Raw genomic sequence first — 23,437 nt, 5'->3', positions numbered from 1 at the left:
TCTCTTTCATAATAAACTTTTTTACTTTTATCTACAATAAAACCATTTATGTTCCTTCTGATTGCATAACTGATAAAAGTATTTTGTTTGAAAAGTATTTGTTTCTTACACCAGCTCCAGGGTCTAAAAATAATCACAAATTCATTACACGTACAGTATCGGAATCTGAATTTTAATGAGGTAGCGGGATTCGTACCGGCATCGCTATAAAATTTGGTACCGTCCCATCACTGGTGTGAACTTATCTAACTTTTATACCGTGGCTGGGACATAACTCTCTAAAGTTCCAGAAAGGCAGCAACCGGCAATAAATCTTCTGGGTTCTCTTAACACCTCAAAAGTTTTCCGTGCAATGTATGTTTGGGTAGCTGCAATCTCAATGCTCAAAATCTGTCCTTATGAACTATTCCTTCTTAAATTGAATCACTATTTGATAAAATTATATCACAAATAAATTGATACGGATGTATGATCCACGTAAACTAAAATAATTTCTCTTTACAGTAATTCAGCGTGGTGTACAGTTACTACACCAGTAAAGGATTGAATTCTAGTCAGACAAGTAATTCCTTTTTCTGGATAATTTACGCAACAGAAATAATTCCTTCTCTGCAATGTACAGTGTGTACCCATGTTTCAATGATCATTTAGTGCACGCATTTTCGTAGCATGACACTCTATGCTCAAGTACTTGAAACACATACTCTTTAAACAGATCTCCATATCTGTACCTCTAAAACTGAATATGCCAGTCCTCTAAAAACTCAAAAATAAAATCTTGTGTGTATATATATATATATATATATATATATATATATATATATATACACAGGTATATATATATATATATATATATATATATATATATATATATATATATATATATATATATATATATATATATATATATATACACAGGTATATATATATATATATATATATATATATACACAGGTATATATATATATATATATATATACACAGGTATATATATATACACAGGTATATATATATATATATATATATATATATATATATATATATATATATATACACAGGTATATATATATATATATATATATATATATATATATATATATATATATACACAGGTATATATATATATATATATATATATATATATATATATATATATACAGGTATATATATATATATATATATATATATATATATATATATATATATATATATATATATATATATATATACACAGGTATATATATATATATATATATATATATATATATATATATATATATACACAGGTATATATATATATATATATATATATATATATATATATATATATATATATATATATGTATATATATATATATATATAGTAATAAATAAATATTTAATAAAGAACACTAAATCTAAATTTGATCACTGTTAAGGTCCCAGTAAATGTTACATTAGTACATATTAAACTAGGTTATGACTACTAGGTACATCAAACCGTTATATATCTAGACACACTCCTAATAGACAGCCAACAATATCAGCACTAGTAACAATTTGAAGTAGAAAAACCATGTACTAGAGACTACATTTTCACAAATTATCTTTTGATTATATATCATTATCTCAATAAATGTAATAATTGCAGTATCAAAACATGGAATGAAAACGTAATGGTTAGTCAACTAGAACAGACGTAAGAAATACCATCCTCCGTTGCATCTCCACTGAAGTCAGGAGGCTCGTAATCTGCAATTGCATCTTCAATTGCTGTGGCTTCATCTGCCATATAATCAGGTACAGGTATAGCTCTTTTTATTCCTGCATGTAACAAATATTAACCTTTTTTTTTGGATAAGCATAAAATATTAAGGGGACAACAGTGTATAGCTCGACATATATTTAATAGGGCATACTCACACATCCTTTCGATATCAGCATTGGCATGAAAATGAATAATAAAATCATTATCAAATGAAAGATATTCACTTTGAAAAGGTATAAACTTTCCAACAAGTCCTGCAAATTAAGGAATAAATTTAAGACAGCGATGCAATGCCATACGTACTTGGGTCGCCGTATATATCCTTGTGGTCGGGGTAATCTGGAGATGGTTCATTCAGAACTGGATACTGGGCATCTCTCTCCACATGGGTATATGCCCAGGCCTCATTAGGGTTCCAAAGTGTATAAAGATGAGTCTTGACCATTAGCCAGAAGAAGTTACCGACAAGCCAGTTGAACGACCATTTGATCATTTGTATTGGCTGCAAAGAAAAGAAAAAGCTCAGCTCACAATTGGAGATTTTTTATGTAAAAACATAATGCAAAAGATGCTATTAAAAACAAGCCTTTGCAAGTTTAGATTCATGTAAAACGTTATGTTTATTACACGTCACAATGAGAAACTAGTGACAATAATATATACATTTACAGTAATAGTAGTAATGGAAGATGGTGAATAAAAAAATATTTACTAAAAATAATGATAATAAAGCAGTATACAGCACTGTAGATTATAAAAAAAAATTATACAATATTTAGCAACAATTTTTTTTTTTTGCAAATCTAGACTGCACATTGAAGGCTTCCTTCTCAACGTCGAAGAAAATAAATTTCGATCGCGAGGAAGACCATAACAGTCACATGAAACTATAAACTCTCAACAAAGTTCAATCTATCGCAGGAAGGAATCGCTGACCCTATGCACTGCAAGAGCGTACCCATCAAAAGGTAAATAACACACTTGGAAAAAAGTATCGTAGTATGAACAGCCAGTACATTATCTTCAAATACAGATGTAATAATAGTACCTAACTTATTATGCATAATTTACAGACCCGGCAATATTATTCATAATATTTCCTTTGATTATGTCTTCTTAAAGAGTTTCTCGGTGGGATTAAAAAATTGAAAAATAATCAAGGAGATAAAGTGGTCTATATCAAAGAATTATGTGGGATATTATACGAGTTTACATTATTATTATTACTAGCCAAGCTACAACCCTAGTTGGAAAAGCAAGATGCTATAAGCCCAAGGGCTCCAACAGGGAAAAATAGCATACATACTTACTTACATACATAATTAAAAAAAAAAATAAAAACTCTCTAGTTTGATATATATTTCCAAAGATTTTTACCCCTGTTAAAGGCAATGCTTGCTTAAGATTTTAATCCTATACATAAATAGATACATCATACCGTGCACCAGTCTAAGAAGCCTAGGTTAAGGTTGGATATAAAAAACTAGAGGGGCATTCAGTAAAGTGCAGACCTCCGCTACAGCAGCTTATTTCCCGTTGGTGGGGATTCTCATATATTGTACTCAAATATGAACCAAGTTTGAAGTCTCTGTGATAAAGATGTCCAAACTTATGGCTGATTATGTGATATGGACGTTTTGCTCGTCCTTGACCTTTGACCTTCAAAAATTGATTAATTTCTAGCACTTTGCACAAGTTTAAAATTCCTGCAAGTTTCATTACTTTACGACTAAAATTGTGGCCGTATGGTTGATAACCGGAATTTGACCTTTTGCTTGACCTTGACCTTGGACTTGGCCTTCGATCTTAACATATATTAATTGGCGGAGAATTTCATGCACTCAAATACAAACCAAACTTTGGGCTGATTGCGTGAATTGGACATTTTGCTTGACCGTGAACTTGACCTTTGACCTTGACCTTCCAAAATTAAATAATTTCCAGCTTTTAACATAAAAGTTAATCCCTGCAAATTTCATTACGGTACTTTACGATTCAAATTGTGGCCAGAAAGCTGTACACAAACCGAAAACAAAAGCTCCTTCCAACTTCGTTGATGGAGGTGAACATAGCCAAGGAATTGTACAAGGTCAGGTTAGGCAATAGCATCTTACGTCAGGTTAGGTTACGATGTATCTCTGTGGCGAACATTCTGTGACTGTGAGTCGGCCATAACTACCACAAACTTATCCTGTACTCTTTGCAAAAATTACTAGAATAATCATTCCTAAATATAAACTTTACGACTGTCAGCTCGGACAATTTTTCTTGATACACAATGGTATTGTCGGGAATTTCGACCCGATCAATCGAAATTCCCGCCATTTGACTCCACCTACGACTACGTCAAATTGGAGGGAGAGGAGAAACTCGCGGGCGAATGAATGTAGTTCCAGACGTGAACGTTTAGAGCCAAAAAGGGAAACCACCTGGTAGGAAGGCGCTGAGACTAATAAAATCAATTGCTGGTAATTTAAGATTAGGAAAAATAACGTCATTCTATTGTAACATGATAAAAAAATCCAATCTAGAAATTTAGGTTCATGACAAATTGCGCCAAAAAGGTGACGTCGGAGGTTGCAAGGCTAGCTCGTCCTCTTTGATCCAACGTCCCCGACCAAAGTAAGTCCCCTCTAATTGTTATCTCTCCTCTCTACCTTGTGTACCAGGTTGGTTGTAGTAGAAGTTTGTGTGCAAGACGTTTAGTTTTTATATCGCAGTTTAGTGTAGTGATCCTTGTGATTGGGGATCTGAATCCTGAGTTAAATAAGAATAGGGATATTTGGTGTGTGATTCGTTGTGTATTGAATTCGAATTGGCACTATTTTCAGTTTGTTAATGAGTCCGGTGTGGACTTTGTGCTTGAAGAGCACATGCTATATTACCTAGGGTCAGTCTTGTTTTTCAGTAAGTCTTGTGAATGCTTAAGAATGTTGTTTGTCTTTATCAGAGTTTATTTTTGTAATAAAATTGTAAATTTTATCGCCGTATTTTAGTTAAATCCTGGAAAGTTTTGGGAATCTTGCCTCTTCAAGGCCTTGCGATCCGCCCAGTACATCGGGCAGATTTAATAAACTGGTGAAAATCACAACATTTGGTCCTTCGAACCGGATCGCAAGCGCTTCCCAGAGCCGGACAGGACTAATTTAAAATATGAGCTTTTGAGAGAGAGAGAGAGAGAGAGAGAGACGAACAATTAAGGTCCTCTACGTCCCGATGTGCGATCGCCCACGTGGGTCAGTTCTTTGAGTCCCTTCTTAACGTTAAATTATCCGTTTTTCCTTGCCTTGCCCAACCCCCCCAAACGTAAAGTAAAGAATTAAGATGGCTGTGTCCACGATCGTGCATATCGAGGCGTCGATGGGCCTACTGGAGGATTTATTAAGCGAAACGCAAAGGGCACTGATAGAGACTTACTCCGAGTCCGTTTACCAGAATTTGGTAACGGAGTTGCAGGCAGAGGTCCGACAGCTTAAAGAGCTATACAAAAACCAGAGAGTTAAATTAGAATCTAGTATCGAAGCCCGAATTAGGCATATGTTAGGTGAAGCGACACGTGCTTCCACTCTATTGTACAATAGAATAGATAAAGTGAAAGGCCCTTCAACGGGGAATGTTGCCCTCCCCAGGTTGAAGCCGCTGCCTCTCCCCACGTTTGAAGGGGAAGTGCAAGAGTACGCATCGTACCGTGAACTATTCACGATCCACGTGGATCGAAGAGCTGATTTAGACGAAGTGTCTAAATTCACGTATTTATTGGGGACGTTGGGCAAAGAGCCGCTTAGGATTATCAAATCTCTGAGTGTAACCGCCGCGAACTATAGTGTAGCATTAGACCTATTAGATAAGCAGTATGGCAACGTGCACCAAACACTCGTGATTCTGCACCGTAAGTTAGCAAACATCTTTGTGCCGTCACTAAACCCTGTAGAACTCAAAAGGTTCCGTTTTGAGTTGACCATCATTATTGAACAAATCAAAAGACTGAGTACCAATGACTTAGGCCAGGGCATGGTCATGAGCCTCATTAATCAAAAACTTTCGGAGGGAAAACTATACCGCAAAGTGGTAGAGCATTTGAGGAAATGCGACTATACGTTGGACGAGTTTTTTGAGGCAATATATTTCATAGTAAGAATGTTAGAAGACGATGCATTGCAGAGAGGCGACAGTCTGGAGAGTGACAAAAGACCAGACAGTAGTGTAAGACCGAAAACCCATCCCATCCACCATAATTCCTGCCCATTTTGTAGCGAACGGCATCCGCCTCACGGATGTCGCCAAGTGACAGACGTAGCTGCTAGACGTCGCATTTTATTAAAAAGGGGTCTTTGTTTCAATTGCACGAAATCAGGCCATCGTAGCGATAAATGTCCCGTTTCAAATTCCTGTAGAAACTGTAATGCTAACCACCACACTGCAATTTGCGATGCGGGTAGACCGCAATCAATCCCTAGTCCTAGTAATAGTCAATCAACAACGTCCCGCCCCGTAGTAAATGCGACGCCTGCGCAGAACCAAACTGCCCCCCGTCCATCTAAGGTTAAAGTAGAATCTAAGCCGTGCACGAGCGCAAAGATCGCGCAGAGGTCTGATGTGGACCTCCCATGCACTATCTTGCCAACAGCCATGGCAGGTATTCAACAAAGGCAAGGTAGTAAGCGAGTCCGCCTATTTCTCGACTCAGGAAGCCAGAGGAGCTTCATCTCTGCAAAAATTGCCCGTCAATTAGGCCTACCGGTGGTAGGAAGAGTATCCTTGAATATAGCTCCGTTTGGTTCCGAGGAAATAAGCGGACAATACGATGTAGTAAGTTGCAGGGTTGAAATGGGGAAAAGAATCGTGCGTATGAAGTTGGTGGCACACGAACACGTGGACGTCCCGATACATAACGTGGGTTATGTAAAGGTCAGACAGCATCTGTTGACCAAGGGAGTCACGTTAGCCGATCCAGCAAACCAATCAGATACCATGAAGAACGTTCACATTTTAGTTGGGGCTGACTATTTTAGCTATTTCATCATAGGTGTTGAAAAAATAGATGGGATAAATCTTTTCTTAACGCATAATGGTATGTCCCCGTACGGGAAGGTGCCACAGTGGCTGTTCCAAGGGGAAAAGGTCGAACAAGTTAGAACGTTGAGAGTGTGCAGAATCACGGACGAGCCATATCTGTATGATGTAGATGAGTGGTGGCGATTAGACCGTGTTGGTATCGCCCCATCTGAGCAATACACTGTTCGCGAGGCCGAGGCCGTGCGAAAGGTATCGCAAAGCGTTGTAAGAAAACCTGAGGGATATCAGGTTAGCCTACCATTCGGGTCGGATGCTAGGCCAGAAACAAATTATCGTAACGCTGTGGCGCAGTTGGAGTCGTTGCAAACAAAATTCAGAAAGGATAGGGAATATCTTGAACAATATCAGGGAGTGATAGATAAGTATCTCGAAGCAGGTTTTATATCAGAAGTGAAAAATCCCGTAGTGGAAGGTTATTACATGCCACACTTTGGTGTTAAGAAAGACAGCCGTACCACCCCCCTTAGAATCGTGTTCAATGCCTCTGCCAAGTCACAAGGTTGCAAGTCCTTGAATGAATGTCTTTTACCTGGGCCCAATTTGGTAGAAGTAGCATATAGTTTAATTATAAGGTTTAGGTTGAATCGATATGCCATGTTAGCCGACATAAGTAAAGCATTCCATCGTGTTTTGTTAGATCCTCGTGATGCCAAATACACACGATTTCTGTGGCGCAAGGCAGCTGGTCGAGCGCTTACCTTCGCCTTTAGAGTCGTGGTGTTCGGCATCACAGCTAGTCCATTTTTGCTACAGCAAATATTAAATTGTCATTTTAAAGAGGAAGGGCGCCCAGATTTAGTAAAATCTTTTTATGTCGATAATTATCTGGCCACGTTTGAAGATATAGAACATATGAGGCAAGAGCATGAGTCTGTTCATAACATCTTAAAAAGGGCGGGTATGCCCTTAGAAGGGTGGGCCAGCAATCACTTGGCCTTCGATAGCGAGAAACAGTGGAGTGAGCCTGTGAGTGTGAACGTGCTCGGGCTGCGATGGGCCCGGGACGTGGACAGATTGTGTGTGAAAGAAAGCAAAAGGATCTGTGAGTTGGGGGAGGGATGGGTGCCCACGAAGCGTAGGGTACTTTCCCTATTAGTCTCCATATATGATCCGATAGGTTTGATAAGCCCATTATTTTTAAGGGGAAAGCTTTTCCTTCAACAACTATGGGAGGATAATGTAGGTTGGGATGATGTTTTAGGAAAAGAGAGGGCTAAAGAGGCAAGTGAATTGTTGAATGATTTGAAAGCGGTGAGCGACATCACCTTTCAAAGATCAATAGGAAAAAGAGGCTTACAACTTCATGTGTTCACTGATGCCAGCAGTAAGGCATATGGAGCAGTAGCATATACTAGGGACGAATGCAATCGGGTAAGTCTGGTAACGAGTAAAACCCGGATCACTCCGAAAGGGATGAGCAAGCTGACGATCCCTAAGCTAGAGTTGCTGGCCTTGTTGTTAGGCAGCAGACTAGCAAGAACGCTCAAGGATCTGATCGAGCCACGGGAAATAGTAATGTGGACCGACAGCAAGGTAACGTTGGCATGGGTAGCATCGCCCGATGCCAGGTCTAATAAAGATGTGTTTGTTTCTAACAGAGTGGCGGAAATTAATTTTATTCAGCAGGTTTGTAGTTTCAGTCTGAACCATGTCCCTAGTCAGCAGAACCCTGCCGATATCCTATCCCGAGGCGCAACGGCTCAACAATTGCAAGCTAACCCCCTGTGGAGGAACGGTCCAGAATTCCTCAGGACCACGGGAAAGCCTGTTCCTTGCGAGGAGGAAGATCTACTACATCAAACTCACGTAGTAGCGGCGGTGCAGGAGTTGAGGGAGGAGATGTGTCCTACCCCCCCAGGCGAGATTTGGGACGTCCTGAAAAGGGAAGTAGGGTTCCAATTCTTGTTACGAGTAGCCAGACTAGTTTTAAAGTTTGCTAAGATAGAACGGCATCCGTTCAGTATTGTTGTAAAATTAGAGCAAAAACATTATTTGCCTACTGTTTATGCCTACTTGGAGGGCGGAGTCAACCCCCTCGTGAAGTTGCTAATTTTGCTAGACAATTGAATTTAGTTTTGGTAGATAATCTCATCTGCACCAGGGGACGAGTGTCCCATGTAGGAGAAACTGATCATTTAATTCTCTTACCAGCCAAAGGGCATTTGGTTAGGATGTATTTAAATTATTTACATCAGTTACATTTGCATTGTGGGGTGAATACTCTAATAGGTATCTTTCGACAGAAATGTTGGGTGGCGGGTCTACGTTCCATTGCGAAGCGAACCGTGCGGCAATGCCCTGAATGCAAGCTAGCCTTCCAGCCTCTAACGAGACAGCCACCACCACCCCCCCTGTCAAAGGAAAGGATCACCCTCACAAAACCGTTCACGGCGGTCGGAGTGGACCACACAGCAGCAATTCACACGGAGACACGGCCCGGGTATATACTTATCGTAACTTGCATGGCCAGCAGAGCCGTGTACCTTGACTTCTGTCCCTCTTTGGAAGCAGAAGAATTCGTGTTGGCACTTAGACGGTTTAGCGCCACCCACGGTGCCCCACAGCTCATCATGTCCGATAACCATCAAACCTTCAAGGCTGCCAGCCACCTCCTGCAGGGACTTTATGAAGAGGATGAAGTCCAGCAGTTCCTGAGGAAAACTGGCATAAAGTGGCGGTTTCAGACGCCCCGTGCACCTTGGAAAGGTGGGTTCTTCGAGCGTTTGATAGGAGTAACGAAACGGACCCTCCAGATAGCCCTCGGAAAGAAGTACCTGCCGGACGCCCACGTGCTAACCCTCGTGAAAGAAGCAGAAGCAGTGGTGAATAATCGACCGCTTATGTACAGCGGTGACGAGCGCGAGGATGAAGTCCTCACCCCCTCCCATTTGATAAGAGGACACCAAGTCCACCTCATGGCCCCGATCTTACCGGACGACCATCTCAACGCAACCTTCACCTCTCGGAAGCTACGTGATCGTTACGTAAGATTGACAGATTCACTCAAAGCCTTTAGGGAACGCTGGAGAAGGGAATACTTGAGTGCCTTGAGAGCCCGGCACAACAGTCGGCCCGGGGAACCCTCCAAGCTGCACCCCGGAGACATCGTGCTAGTTAAGCAGGACAATAAGAAAAAAGAGAGCGACTTGGCCTCTGGGACGTGTCGTGGAGACGTATCCTGACGACAACGGAGTCGTACGCTCGGCGAAAGTGTTGTTTGAGGGTGTCGAATCGCTGCGAGCTGTCAGCCACCTGGTTCCCCTAGAAATAGCCCCCTCTGAGGATGACCATGAAGGAGACGACGGCGATGACGGAGAAGAGGGTGCGTACAGTTCGACAGCCGGAATGCCAGGGATAGCGGAGACGTCTGGGAACGACCAGGGTATGGCAACAGCTACGACAACCAGCCACAGGAACGGACGACAACGACGAGGAAGGTGAGAACTATGCAGTTAGTGAAAGAAGTGAAAATGAAAATGAAACAGAGCAGACGAACGCACAAGGACGTTCTGCACGCCCATTGAGAAGGGCTGCCGCGAAACAGTGAGAACTAATGGACTGTCTGCTGAAAAGCGACGATATATAAAAAGTAGCTGTAAACTGTAAGTGAAAAGGGGGCGTGTTCTATCTGGAAGGTAGGGAGGGTGGAGTTTGTGAGGTGTGCGTGAATCTGCGGAGGTTGGAAGTGCTTAGGGGTGGAGAACGGGGACGGGATGGTCTCTCGTGCGTACAGACCGAGCGTTGCACAGAACCAGCCCCTCCCTCTTGTACTCCATTAAGTAACAGCCTGCATGTAGCAGCGCTATAGAAGTCTCGATTATTGTGAGTTGAGACAGACTGAATTTGAATTGTCATGTATGTATTTCTGCCATTTCTTGAATTGTCTTAGGCCCATTGCCTAATTGTCTTTGCACTTGAATTATTATGTTTGCATTTCTGCCATTTCTTGAATTGTCTTAGGCCCAATTGCCTAATTGCCTTAGAGCTTGAATTGTATGCATTGCCATTGCCATTTTCTGTTTGTTTTAGGCCCATTGCCTAATTGCTTGCCAATTGAATTCTGTAAAATGTGTGTACATTATCACTTATTTCTGCTGTTCCTTATGTGTATTACACGAGTGCTTTAGAATTGCTAGGCCCATTGCCTAATTTGATCTGTTATATGACTGTATATTATTGATTGTGTTTATTACCCCGGGGTAACATTGCTGTTGTATATTGTGCGTACTCTGTTCGAGTCGTTGCGGAGCGCTACGCAGCGAGCCTAACAGAGTCTCGGAGTAAGCCACTCCCCTCACCCCGAGTCTAGCTCCATCCAATTGACCGACGTTTCATCGCTCCTTATTTTGGGGCGTGGAGGATGTCGGGAATTTCGACCCGATCAATCGAAATTCCCGCCATTTGACTCCACCTACGACTACGTCAAATTGGAGGGAGAGGAGAAACTCGCGGGCGAATGAATGTAGTTCCAGACGTGAACGTTTAGAGCCAAAAAGGGAAACCACCTGGTAGGAAGGCGCTGAGACTAATAAAATCAATTGCTGGTAATTTAAGATTAGGAAAAATAACGTCATTCTATTGTAACATGATAAAAAAATCCAATCTAGAAATTTAGGTTCATGACAAATTGCGCCAAAAAGGTGACGTCGGAGGTTGCAAGGCTAGCTCGTCCTCTTTGATCCAACGTCCCCGACCAAAGTAAGTCCCCTCTAATTGTTATCTCTCCTCTCTACCTTGTGTACCAGGTTGGTTGTAGTAGAAGTTTGTGTGCAAGACGTTTAGTTTTTATATCGCAGTTTAGTGTAGTGATCCTTGTGATTGGGGATCTGAATCCTGAGTTAAATAAGAATAGGGATATTTGGTGTGTGATTCGTTGTGTATTGAATTCGAATTGGCACTATTTTCAGTTTGTTAATGAGTCCGGTGTGGACTTTGTGCTTGAAGAGCACATGCTATATTACCTAGGGTCAGTCTTGTTTTTCAGTAAGTCTTGTGAATGCTTAAGAATGTTGTTTGTCTTTATCAGAGTTTATTTTTGTAATAAAATTGTAAATTTTATCGCCGTATTTTAGTTAAATCCTGGAAAGTTTTGGGAATCTTGCCTCTTCAAGGCCTTGCGATCCGCCCAGTACATCGGGCAGATTTAATAAACTGGTGAAAATCACAACAGGTATGGCTGTAGTTTTACAGACGGGTGCTGATAAAACGCATTAAATATATATATATATATATATATATATATATATATATATATATATATATATATATATATATATATATATATATATATATATATATATATATATATATATATATATATATATACGCAAAGCAAGTACATCCGTCACTCTGCTTTAGCTGTGAAAAAAAAAACCCAATTGGATATGTCTTAGGCTTAGGTACTCCTACCTAACCTAACTTAAATTGTCATGTGCTTCCAGGGGGGGGGGGGGAGACTATACTGGTCAAATTCACAGAACTTTGACATAAGTTCCATTTATGAATCAGAAAATATTTTTGAATATAAGATAATTCTCTAATTTTTCCAGATATGCTGACTCATAATGTTAGCTTTAACAAACAATGTTTTTCATAAGTATTACCATCTTTATTTCGGCAAGTAGGCCTATATTGTGGAAAATAATAAAAAATAAATATTTGTTTGTTTGTATAAAAGTAGGCCTAGTCCTACCAATACTACCATATAGGCCTACCAATACTACCATACAAATGGTATTACTCATTTATCCAGTTTTGTTAAAAAAACACTTAGATTAAAATCTAAAAAAGGTAAAACTGGCATTTAAACCAAAACGAAAAATTGTCATTCCTAATATTCGTAAATTAACGAGGCTGTTAAATTCCAGCAGGCTACATTACGTAATGAAATAAAAAAAAATCTTCGGCTATACAATATAAAGATATTCTAAAATATATAAAATTAAGGGTCACAAATAAGTGACAAGGATCCTCACTCGGTCTAGGCTAGACGGAGCCTATATCAAAGATGGCATATAAGATATTTAGAAAATGTCTTACAAATATACATGAAAGAAGAATGATTAAATACGTAAATACTTTATAAAACCACGTGGAATTTACCAAAATACACAAATAACGAAGAGCTGGTACAACGAGTAGATGTTTCCCTACACAACCACGTGAAGAAGACGAACTTTAAGTTTCAACTGTGCAGAAATTAATTTGCGCATGCGCAGATTGAACCATATGTTGTCTTGTATGCAGAGTTGCCAGTTTGGCATTTTTTCAGGCCAAAAAACCTCAAATTTGGCCTTTTTTTAATTGGTTGGCCTTTAGTAATATGAAAAAAGGTGTGCTTTAAACACTATATATTTGGCCTTTTTCTACTTTTGGGTTGGCCTTTTAAAGCTTCTGTTGATTAGAAGTTGGCATTTTCTCATTTAGAAAACCTGGCAACCCTGCTGTATGGGCACTTTGTTAACTTTGTCTTTTAAGAAAGACTAATTGTCTTCTTCTGTCTTTGTACGTCAGTATTTTAGTTATTTTCATGTTCAATTTAAACCAGAACGTTTGGCTGATGGATCATAATTGTGTGTGAGAGATATTTTAAAGATTCTTATGTTGATGGCAACTGATAAAGCAACACTTAAATCTAATTTGCTGCTCTTGTATATAAAATAAATATTTTATCCAACTATAAGATGGATTAGGAACTACTGGTCAAAGTGATTGGATAATTAACAAGCCTCCTACAAATTGATGTTGAGAATATAATCATGCAAATGAGTGACTTAGGAGTGTGTTCAATGTGTGAAGAATTTTCTTCACTCTTCTTCTTTCAATCGTATTTTTAACTCTCTTCTACTAATACTTTAGCTACCCCTTAAACGTTCTCTCCTATATCAAGTTTTCTTTAACAAAACAACGGGGGGACTATTCTAAACTAAATCAAGTAAACTTGTTGACAGTAGCTTACGCTATGCTCGTGACGTCACAGCGTAGATATGCACACAACAAAGGGCCTTAGTAACCCCGGCGTATGTTGGTTCTTTCCTAAAAACTACGTGGGTCGAGATTAAACTCCTAAACTGGTTTACATGTAATTTTCAAGTCACAAACATTAAGTTCTGGTTTCATAGGAAAAAAATAAACATGAAATGGTCAGGGTCACAAGCAAATAAACTTCTAGTTTCATAAAAAGATAATAAAACACAAAATAGTCAGAGTCATAAGCCAATAAAGTTCTAGTTTTAAATAAAACAATGAATAAAACATGAAATGGTCATAGTCACAAGCAAATAAACTACTAGTTTCATACATACATACATATACCAAGGCACTTCCCCCAATTTTGGGGGGTAGCCGACATCAACAAAGAAACAAAAACAAAAAGGGGACCTCTACTCTCTACGTTCCTCCCAGCCTAACAAGGGACTCAACCGAGTTCAGCTGGTACTGCTAGGGTGTCACAGCCCACCCTCCCACATTATCCACCACAGATGAAGCTTCATAATGCTGAATCCCCTACTGCTGCTACCTCCGCGGTCATCTAAGGCATCAGAGGCAGCAGCAAGGCCTACCGGAACTGCGTCACAATCGCTCGCCATTCATTCCTATTTCTAGCACGCTCTCTTGCCTCGCTCACATCTATCCTCCTATCACCCAGAGCTTCCTTCACTCCATCCATCCACCCAAACCTTGGCCTTCCTCTCGTACTTCTCCCATCAACTCTTGCATTCATCACCTTCTTTAGCAGACATCCATTTTCCATTCTCTCAACATGGCCAAACCACCTCAACACATTCATATCCACTCTAGCTGCTAACTAATTTTTTACACCCGTTCTCACTCTCACCACTTCGTTCCTAACCCTATCTACTCGAGATACACCAGCCATACTCCTTAGACACTTCATCTCAAACACATTCAATTTCTGTCTCTCCATCACTTTCATTCCACACAACTCCGATCCATACATCACAGTTGGTACAATCACTTTCTCATATAGAACTCTCTTTACATTCATGCCCAACCCTCTATTTTTTACTACTCCCTTAACTGCCCCCAACACTTTGCAACTTTCATTCACTCTCTGACGTACATCTGCTTCCACTCCACCATTTGCTGCAACAACAGACCCCAAGTACTTAAACTGATCCACCTCCTCAAGTAACTCCCATTCAACATGACATTCAACCTTGCACCACCTTCCCTTCTCGTACATCTCATAGCCTTACTCTTACCCACATTAACTCTCAACTTCCTTCTCTCACACACTCTTCCAAATTCTGTCACTAATCGTCCAAGCTTCTCTTCTGTGTCTGCAACCAGTACAGTATCATCCGCAAACAAAACCTGATTTACCTCCCATTCATGGTCATTCTCATCTACCAGTTTTAATCCTCGTCCAAGCACTCGAGCATTCACCTCTCTCACCACTCCATCAACATACAAGTTAAACAACCACGGCGACATCACACATCCCTGTCTCAGCCCCACTCTCACCGGAAACCAATCACTCACTTCATTTCCTATCCTAACACATGCTTTACTACCTTTATAGAAACTTTTCACTGCTTGCAACAACCTTCCACCAACTCCATATAACCTCATCACATTCCACATTGCTTCCCTATCAACTCTATCATACGCTTTCTCCAGATCCATAAACGCAACATACACCTCCTTACCTTTTGCTAAATATTTCTCGCATATCTGCCTAACTGTAAAAATCTGATTCATACAACCCCTACCTCTTCTAAAACCACCCTGTATTTCTAAGATTGCATTCTCTGTTTTATCCTTGATCCTATTAATCATTACTCTACCATACACTTTTCCAACTACGCTTAACAAACTAATACCTCTTGAATTACAACACTCATGCACATCTCCCTTACCCTTATATAGTGGTACAATACATGCACAAACCCAATCTACTGGTACCATTGACAACACAAAACACCTATTAAACAATCTCACCAACCATTCAAGTACAGTCACCCCCTCCCCCCTCCTTCAACATCTCAGCTCTCACACCATCCATACCAGATGCTTTTCCTACTCTCGTTTCATCTAGTGCTCTCCTCACTTCATCTATTGTAATCTCTCTCTCATTCTCATCTCCCATCACTGGCACCTCAACACCTGCAACAGCAATTATATCTGCCTCCCTATTATCCTCAACATTCAGTAAACTTTCAAAATATTCCGCCCACCTTTTCCTTGCCTCCTCTCCTTTTAACAACCTTCCATTTCCATCTTTCACTGTCTCTTCAATTCTTGAGCCAGCCTTTCTTACTCGCTTCACTTCTTTCCAAAACTTCTTCTTATTCTCTTCATATGAATGACCCAATCCCTGACCCCACCTCAGGTCAGCTGCCCTCTTTGCCTCACGTACCTTGCACTTTACTTCCACATTTTTCTCTTTATGTTTTTCATACTTCTCTATACTATTACTCTGCAGCCATTCTTCAAAAGCCCTCTTTTTCTCTTCCACTTTTACCTTCACTCCTTCATTCCACCATTCACTGCCCTTCCTCATACTGCCTCCAACAACCTTCTTGCCACACACATCACTTGCAATCCCAACAAAATTTTTTTACTAACTTCCACTCCTCCTCTAAATTACCAGTTTCTCTTACTTTCACTTCGTCATATATCATTTTCAACCTTTCCTGATATTTACTTTTTACCCCCGGTTTTATTAGCTCTTCAACCCTCACTACCTCCCTTTTACATCCACCTACTCTATTTCCCCATTCTTTTGCTACAACTAATTTTCCTTCCACCAAAAAATAATCAGACATACCGTAAGCCATACCCCTAAACACATGCACGTCTTTCAATCTTCCAAACATTCTTTTAGTTATCACACATAATCCATTAATGCCCTTTCTACTACTCTTCCATTTGCCACTCTTACCCATGTATACTTATTTTTATCTTTCTTTTTGAAAAAGCTATTACTTATCACCATCTCTTGCTCAACACATATCTACCAGTCTCTCACCACTCTCATTTTCACCTGGTACGCCATACTTCCCAATGACACCTTCTACCTCTCCAGCGCCCACTCTAGTATTTAAGTCACCCATGCCAACTACATAATTCCTTCTACCCAGTCCTTCTACACACCTAGTTAATTCATTCCAGAACTCATTCCGCTCTTCTTCACTTTTCTCACTACCTGGCCCATACGCACTGACAAACGCCCAACATTCCCTACCCAACCTAACCCTTACCCACATTAACCTAGATGATATCTCCTTCCATTCCACTACTTTACCTGTCATCCATTCACTCAGCAATAAAGCCACACCCTCTCTCGCTCTTCCCCTTTCAATCCCAGTCACTCTACCAGACATTTCACCAAACATTACTTCACCCTTTCCTTTTATCTTCGTCTCACACAAGGCCAATACATCCATCCTTCTATTCCTAAACATACTTCCAATTTCACATCTTTTACTCTCTATCGTACTACATCCACGCACATTCAAACACCCCAAAACTAGAGTGCGGGGAGCAGTCACTCTCCCCCCAACTCCATCTCTTTGCCCCCTGTGGCCGCGGGGGCATAAAAACAAGAATAGCGCCAACGTTATCCCTGCGTGTCGTAAGAGGCGACTAAAAGGGACGGGACGAGGGGGCTAGGAACCTCCTCTCCTGTACCTACATCCTGTGAGACATCGACTAGTTTCATAAAAAGATAAAAAAAAAAAAAAACATGAAATGGTCAGTCACAAGCAAATAAAGTTCTAGTTTAATAAAAAATAAAAAATAAAACATAAAATAGTCCGAGTTAAAAGCAAATAAAGTTCTAGCTTTATAATAAAAACATGACATGGTCAGTTAAAAGCAAATAAAGTTCTAGTTTTATAAAAAAAAAAAATAATAATGATAAAACATTAAATAGTACGAGTTAAAAACAAATAAAGTTTTACTTTTACAAAAAAAAATATATATAAAAACATGAAATGGTCAGTCATGAGCAAATAAAGTTCTTGCGTCATAAAAAAATAATAAAAACATGAAATGGTCTGAGTAACAAGCGAATAAAGTTCTAGTTTTATATAAAAAACATGAATTGGTCAGTCACAAACAAATAAAGTTCTTGTGCCATAAAAAATAAAATATGAAATAGTCAAAGCCACAGGCAAATAAAGATCTAGTTTTATATAGAAAACATGAAATGGTCAAAGTCAAAAGCAAATAGAGGTTCTAGTTTTATAAAAAAAGAAAAAAAACACATGAAATAATCAAAGTCCTAAGCAAATAGAATTCCTAGTTTCACGAAACTGTCGAAGCGAAAAATCCCCTACCGTGGACAGTATGGAAGAGCTGCTAGGTTCCATATCGCTGTCGAGACACACAGCCTGGTAGTCGTAGATTTTGACCCTCTTGTAAACCTCGCTTTGTACTAAGGACTCCATGATGGTGCCCTCTATGGTGCCGAAGAACTTCCCCGTGGAATCCTTGATGTCTGAGGCGATGATGAATCCGTTGTCGTCGAGCAGGTAGCAATCCAGGTGGGCGCTGCTGCAGGTCTTGCCGTCTCTGCAGCCAGTGTCTCTTGATGGATATGATGGGCACTGAAGGAGGAAGGAACGAGACAAATTATTTACCAAAGTTATTCTATACTGGATAAAAAATTGCATTATTAAAAGCCTGTGTTGGATCCAAAAATTGTAATTTTTTACAGTGAGGAGATTAAGACGAGTTATTTATGGAAGTTAGTCTAGAGTGGAAAAAAAATTCATTATTAAAAGTCTATGTTAGACCTAATTTTTATCTTTTTTTTTACAGAGAGGACATTGATTGTATTACTGTATTTTGACTTCCTTTTACACTCACAGAATAGCTAACAACAACAACAACTCTGCAGAACGAAAGCCCCAGACATGTCCTCATTCTTGTCTGGGGTTTGGCTATTTTCATCATCACTGAATGAGGTAGGGATAAGACAAATTATTTACGCAAGTTAGTCTATATTACCTAAAAAAATTGCATTGTTAAAAGTCTATGTATTTTTTTACAGTGAGGAGATTGATTGGGTTACTGTATTTCAAATTCATTTTACTCTCATAGAATGAGACAGGAATGAGACGAGTTATTTACGCAGGTTAGTCTATATTGGACAAAAAATTACATTGTTAAAAGACTATGTTGGATCAAAACATTATTTTTTTACAGTGAGGAGATTGATTGGGTTACTGTATTTTAAATTTATTTTCCTCCTATAGAATAGCTATACAAGAACAACAACAAAAGCAAGAGTTCGTTCAAAATGGCATGAATGATGTAATCATTGTTGGTGTGTTAAATGTATTGTTAATCGGAGGGTTTCTCCACAAAGAATTCTTTTGCAACTTAGTGACTAAAGTACGAATTGGCAGTGACTTTTAATTGCACTGTTTTTCTCTGGATTCATCTCCTTATTAGGGAAATGGCTTAGAATAAAATGTACAATTTCCCATCAGCTGACAGGGGTAGCTTTAACTCTATTGGAGGCATCACTGTTAATCTAAAAGATATTTAAACTTTTCAGATTTCCAACTCATTAATAAAATTATTTTCACTATTATTATTATTATTATTATTATTATTATTATTATTATTATTATTATTACTTGCTAAGCTACAACCCTAGTTGGAAAAGCAGGATGCTATAAGCCTGAGGGGTCCAAGGGAAAATAACCTAGTGAGGAAAGGAAACAAGGAAATATATAAACTACAAGTGACTAAATGAACAATTGAAATAACATATTTTAAGAATAAAACAGCAGGTAGGGTAAACTTAAAGAAACCAAACTCTACTGTTATTGAGAAGAAGCATTTAAGATAGAAAGGATTTATCTATGTACTTATAGTTCAGACGTTATGATGTGACTAGCAGGCTATGAATTCCTGTACACCTTTTAAGTTGGAAGAATACGCACAATACCAAATAGAGTTATTAATTACTGACTTTTACTGGGAATACTCTACTTGGTTCAATATACTGTTGTAGCAGATGTACCGAATCAGCACTAAATAGAATGTCGTCTTACCGGGTTACTGAACTTTGTTCGGAGACATAAAATGAAAGAATTAAAATCCATCATTAAACCAAAAATATTTTTGTTCATAATATTCATGTTACTAATAATTAAATCTTTAGTTAGATAGTACATAAAATATAATGGTCTGAGTATTATAATTTAAATAATAAATGAAATGAAAACAAATTTTTATAGATAATTGTATAAAATCAGAAAATGAAAATACATGCTACTAATGAACCATACAAAAATAATTGAACCAGCACCAGAAAATGAATTTCAATGACGATACAAAACAAAAGAATATCGATAATTATAATTTCCCTGAAAAAAAACCAAGTTAATTTTAATTATATTCACCACTAATGTAAAGCCTTCAGAGTAAAAATATGACAGGTAACAGCAAATCCCTTAATTCACCTGCGAACCATTAGGACACTCCTTTTACTAATAGCAATTATATTATTATCTAAGGAATAGTTTTGTTTAGGAAACATCGCCATACTTTAGTCTTCCAATAAAAACACATTTTGAGGCAGCTTTTGGAATTAACTATAATTTAATTTTTATTTAACTCTGAAAATTAATGAGATAATCTTTAAAACAGTTACCTTTATGGTATACTGAGGAATGCCAAAGACGAAAATGCTAATAATCAAAGAGCATAGAATTAAAAAAACAAATACCTCGTAAAATAAAAAATATTACAGTACAATCCACCTTACTTGATTTACCACTATCTCAAACTATCAGATATTAATCCAATAACCCAACTTGTCTTGGGGGAAGATATGTATATCCTGTTAAAGGTTTGAAGGCCGCTCATGAATGACAGGGGAAAGGGGCAGTGACACTGCCCTATCGAGCTGGACAATACCCAAGAGACTGACCATATAAACATATGATCAGCACCCAAGCCTCCTCTCCACACAAGCTAGGACCAAGGAGGGCCAGGAAATACCGCCTTAAAACTCAGCAGGTAGACCTATTGGCTTCCCAAAACCCATATCCTTAGCTCACAAGGACGCTTCCAGAAGACTAATATTGCTGACAGATATTCTCTCAGAAAGTATCTATAACGTTTCAAACGCTCCTAAAAGACTAAAATTACTATCAGATCATTGCTTAGAGAGGTTGCTATGACCAAAGAAACTAACGAGTTTGACCGGGACTCGAACCCCAGCCTGGGGTTCACCAGTCAGGGACGTTACAACATCGGTCACCACAAACCTAATAGTAAAGACACTCACGGTAATCCTTCATGAATTTTTTTTATATCCTCGCTCTGTAAGAATGAAAGCATAATTGACGCAAGGTGACACTTACCTTTGAAGTTTCATTAATGAAATATTCAACGAACTGGCTGTGCTTGATGGTGACACCCACGACTGCGGCTGGAGCCTTCTTAGAGTTGTTTTCCTCGATGAAAATGGCACGGGTCGCGACCACCAGCACCTCAGATGCATCTTGGGTAGCTGTCAGAAGGAATGCAAAATGGGATGAATTACTGGGTATAAAATCGACGGTTTTATTTTAGCAGTTGTTAAGATTTACTTCTGAAATTGCTTTCAATTTCAAATATGAAGTCAAAATATTGGGAATTTTTTTTATTATGATACTAAAAGGCTGTTTTTAAAATCAGTTGTGAAGTCTATGATAAATTACCAGGGTATAAAATCGATGGTTTTATTCAAACCGTGGTTAAGATTTTACTCTGAAATTTGCTTTCAATGTCAAATATAAAGTCAAAATATTGTGAGAAAATCTTATTATTGCATTAAAGACTGTTTTTCAAATCAGTTGTGAAGTCAGAATTTGAAAGAAAATCTTTTTATTGCACTAAAGGCTCATAAGGTTAAATATTTAGAGTAAATCTTATGGACTCAAGGCTGATGAAGTCAAAATTTGGAAGCAAATCTTATTATTTCACTAAAGGCTGTTTTCCAAGTCAATTATGAAGTCAAAATTTGGGAGCAAATATTATTATTTCACCAAAGGCTGTTTTCCAAGTTAATTATGAAGTCAAAATTGGAGAGCAAACATCATTGTGCTTAAGGCTTATAGAGTCAAAATTTGAAAGCAAATCTTATTATAGCACTAAAGATTTAATCGCCTTCAGCTGATCTTTGAGCGATAATATGTCGTCATAACATCATATCGTTATTTATATTCACAATTTAAGAAAAGTTTTAGACAAAACTTACATGCATCAAATGGAACAGAGTAAACATAGGCCTGAGGATCTTGTTCATAGTAATCTACAGCCCGCTTGTACCAGACCTCATCTATTGCCTTGCTGTGAACTTGCATGAAGTGCCTGAAAAAAGGAGAATGCTGCTTATTAAGAGATGTGGAATGATCTTCCTAATTGAGTAGTTGAATCAGTAGAACTTCATAAGTTCAAAGTTGGAGCAAATGTTTTTATGTTAAACAGGCTGACATAAGTCTTTTTACAGTTTATATGTGAAATATCAGTTTCATGGTTGTTACTGTTTTTAAAATATTTCATTTTAACTGTTCATTACTTATACCGTTTATTTATTTCCTCCTTTCCTATCCTCACTGGACTATTTGTCCCTGTTGGAGCCATTGGGCTTATAACATCTTGCTTTTCCAACTAGGGTTGTAACTTAGCTAATAATAATAATAATAATAATAATAATAATAATAATAATAATAATGATATTAATAATAACATTTATTAATGATAGTGTTCTATAACTGTTTGATAAGGGATTTTAAAATATTTTATCATTTAAAAAAAATGAAATGTGGATCTCCTCAACTGGGAGACTAACACAATAAATAGTAATCCGATAATGAACTGAATTCTAGTAATTTTTAAGTGGAGTTAGAATAGAATGTTACCAAATATTGGTGCTCAATTTGATTGTAGTTAAAAAATGAGAAAAAAAATATAAGGCTTATATAAGTAGAAAAATATTTCAGATTAGGTGATAAAGGGGGTTGGACAAGATATTACCGAATAGTGGGACTAAGTTCGATTGTAGCTACAGAAAAAAAAAAATAATAATAAATAAATAGATAAAAGAAAAAAGAACCAAGTTTTTTTGTGAGGTGAACACATTTCATAAGTGAGAAATATTTTTCCAATATTAGGAACTGTCAAAATGCAACAGCTGAAACGATGCTGCAAAGATCATTAAGTAATGCTTACAGTGTATCACGTGATGTTTGCTGCAGGCACTAACTTCCTAAGGCCCTTTCTTCTCAACCTGAGAGCTAGTCTCAATTTAACTTTTTTTCATTAATCTCCTGATCTATCAATACACTTTTTACTTTTACCAAATCCTTATCTGGTATAAATTATTAATGTTAAGTATCCAAAAATGATGTTTTTCCTAAGTCAACATTATCACTGCCATTTTGAAGGGGTGTCTATATTTAAAAGAAAAAATAATTCACATTTGCCTCCTCTACCAAAAAAAAAAAAAAAATCTACATTGCTGGAGAGGCCTACACGGAGGCCCTGATTCCTTAATATATAAAGCAGTGTTTACTAAATATTAAAAAGAAAATAGTCACTTCAATCTTATCTCGCAAAATTCATATTATCTCATATACCAAA

General features: G+C 38.1%; 1 protein-coding gene across 3 annotated transcripts in view; it reads right to left on the bottom strand.

The window, feature by feature from the left end:
* LOC137620511 (voltage-dependent calcium channel subunit alpha-2/delta-3-like) overlaps window positions 1-23,437 on the bottom strand; it is a 263,284-nt gene that overhangs the window by 84,270 nt on the left and 155,577 nt on the right. For all 3 annotated transcript variants that reach the window (XM_068350700.1, XM_068350701.1, XM_068350702.1), the window contains 5 exons: window positions 22,053-22,165; window positions 21,175-21,323; window positions 18,130-18,399; window positions 2,051-2,249; window positions 1,690-1,803 (listed from right to left, as the gene is read on the bottom strand). In XM_068350700.1, the coding sequence (XP_068206801.1) occupies window positions 1,690-1,803; window positions 2,051-2,249; window positions 18,130-18,399; window positions 21,175-21,323; window positions 22,053-22,165 (845 nt within the window). The remainder of the gene's footprint in view (window positions 1-1,689; window positions 1,804-2,050; window positions 2,250-18,129; window positions 18,400-21,174; window positions 21,324-22,052; window positions 22,166-23,437) is intronic.

This window comes from Palaemon carinicauda, chromosome 27 (assembly GCF_036898095.1).
Source record: "Palaemon carinicauda isolate YSFRI2023 chromosome 27, ASM3689809v2, whole genome shotgun sequence".
In the NCBI taxonomy this organism is placed as follows: Eukaryota; Metazoa; Arthropoda; class Malacostraca; order Decapoda; family Palaemonidae; genus Palaemon; species Palaemon carinicauda.
Note: the sequence above shows the minus strand (reverse complement) of the source record. Positions and strands in the feature narration are given on the sequence as shown.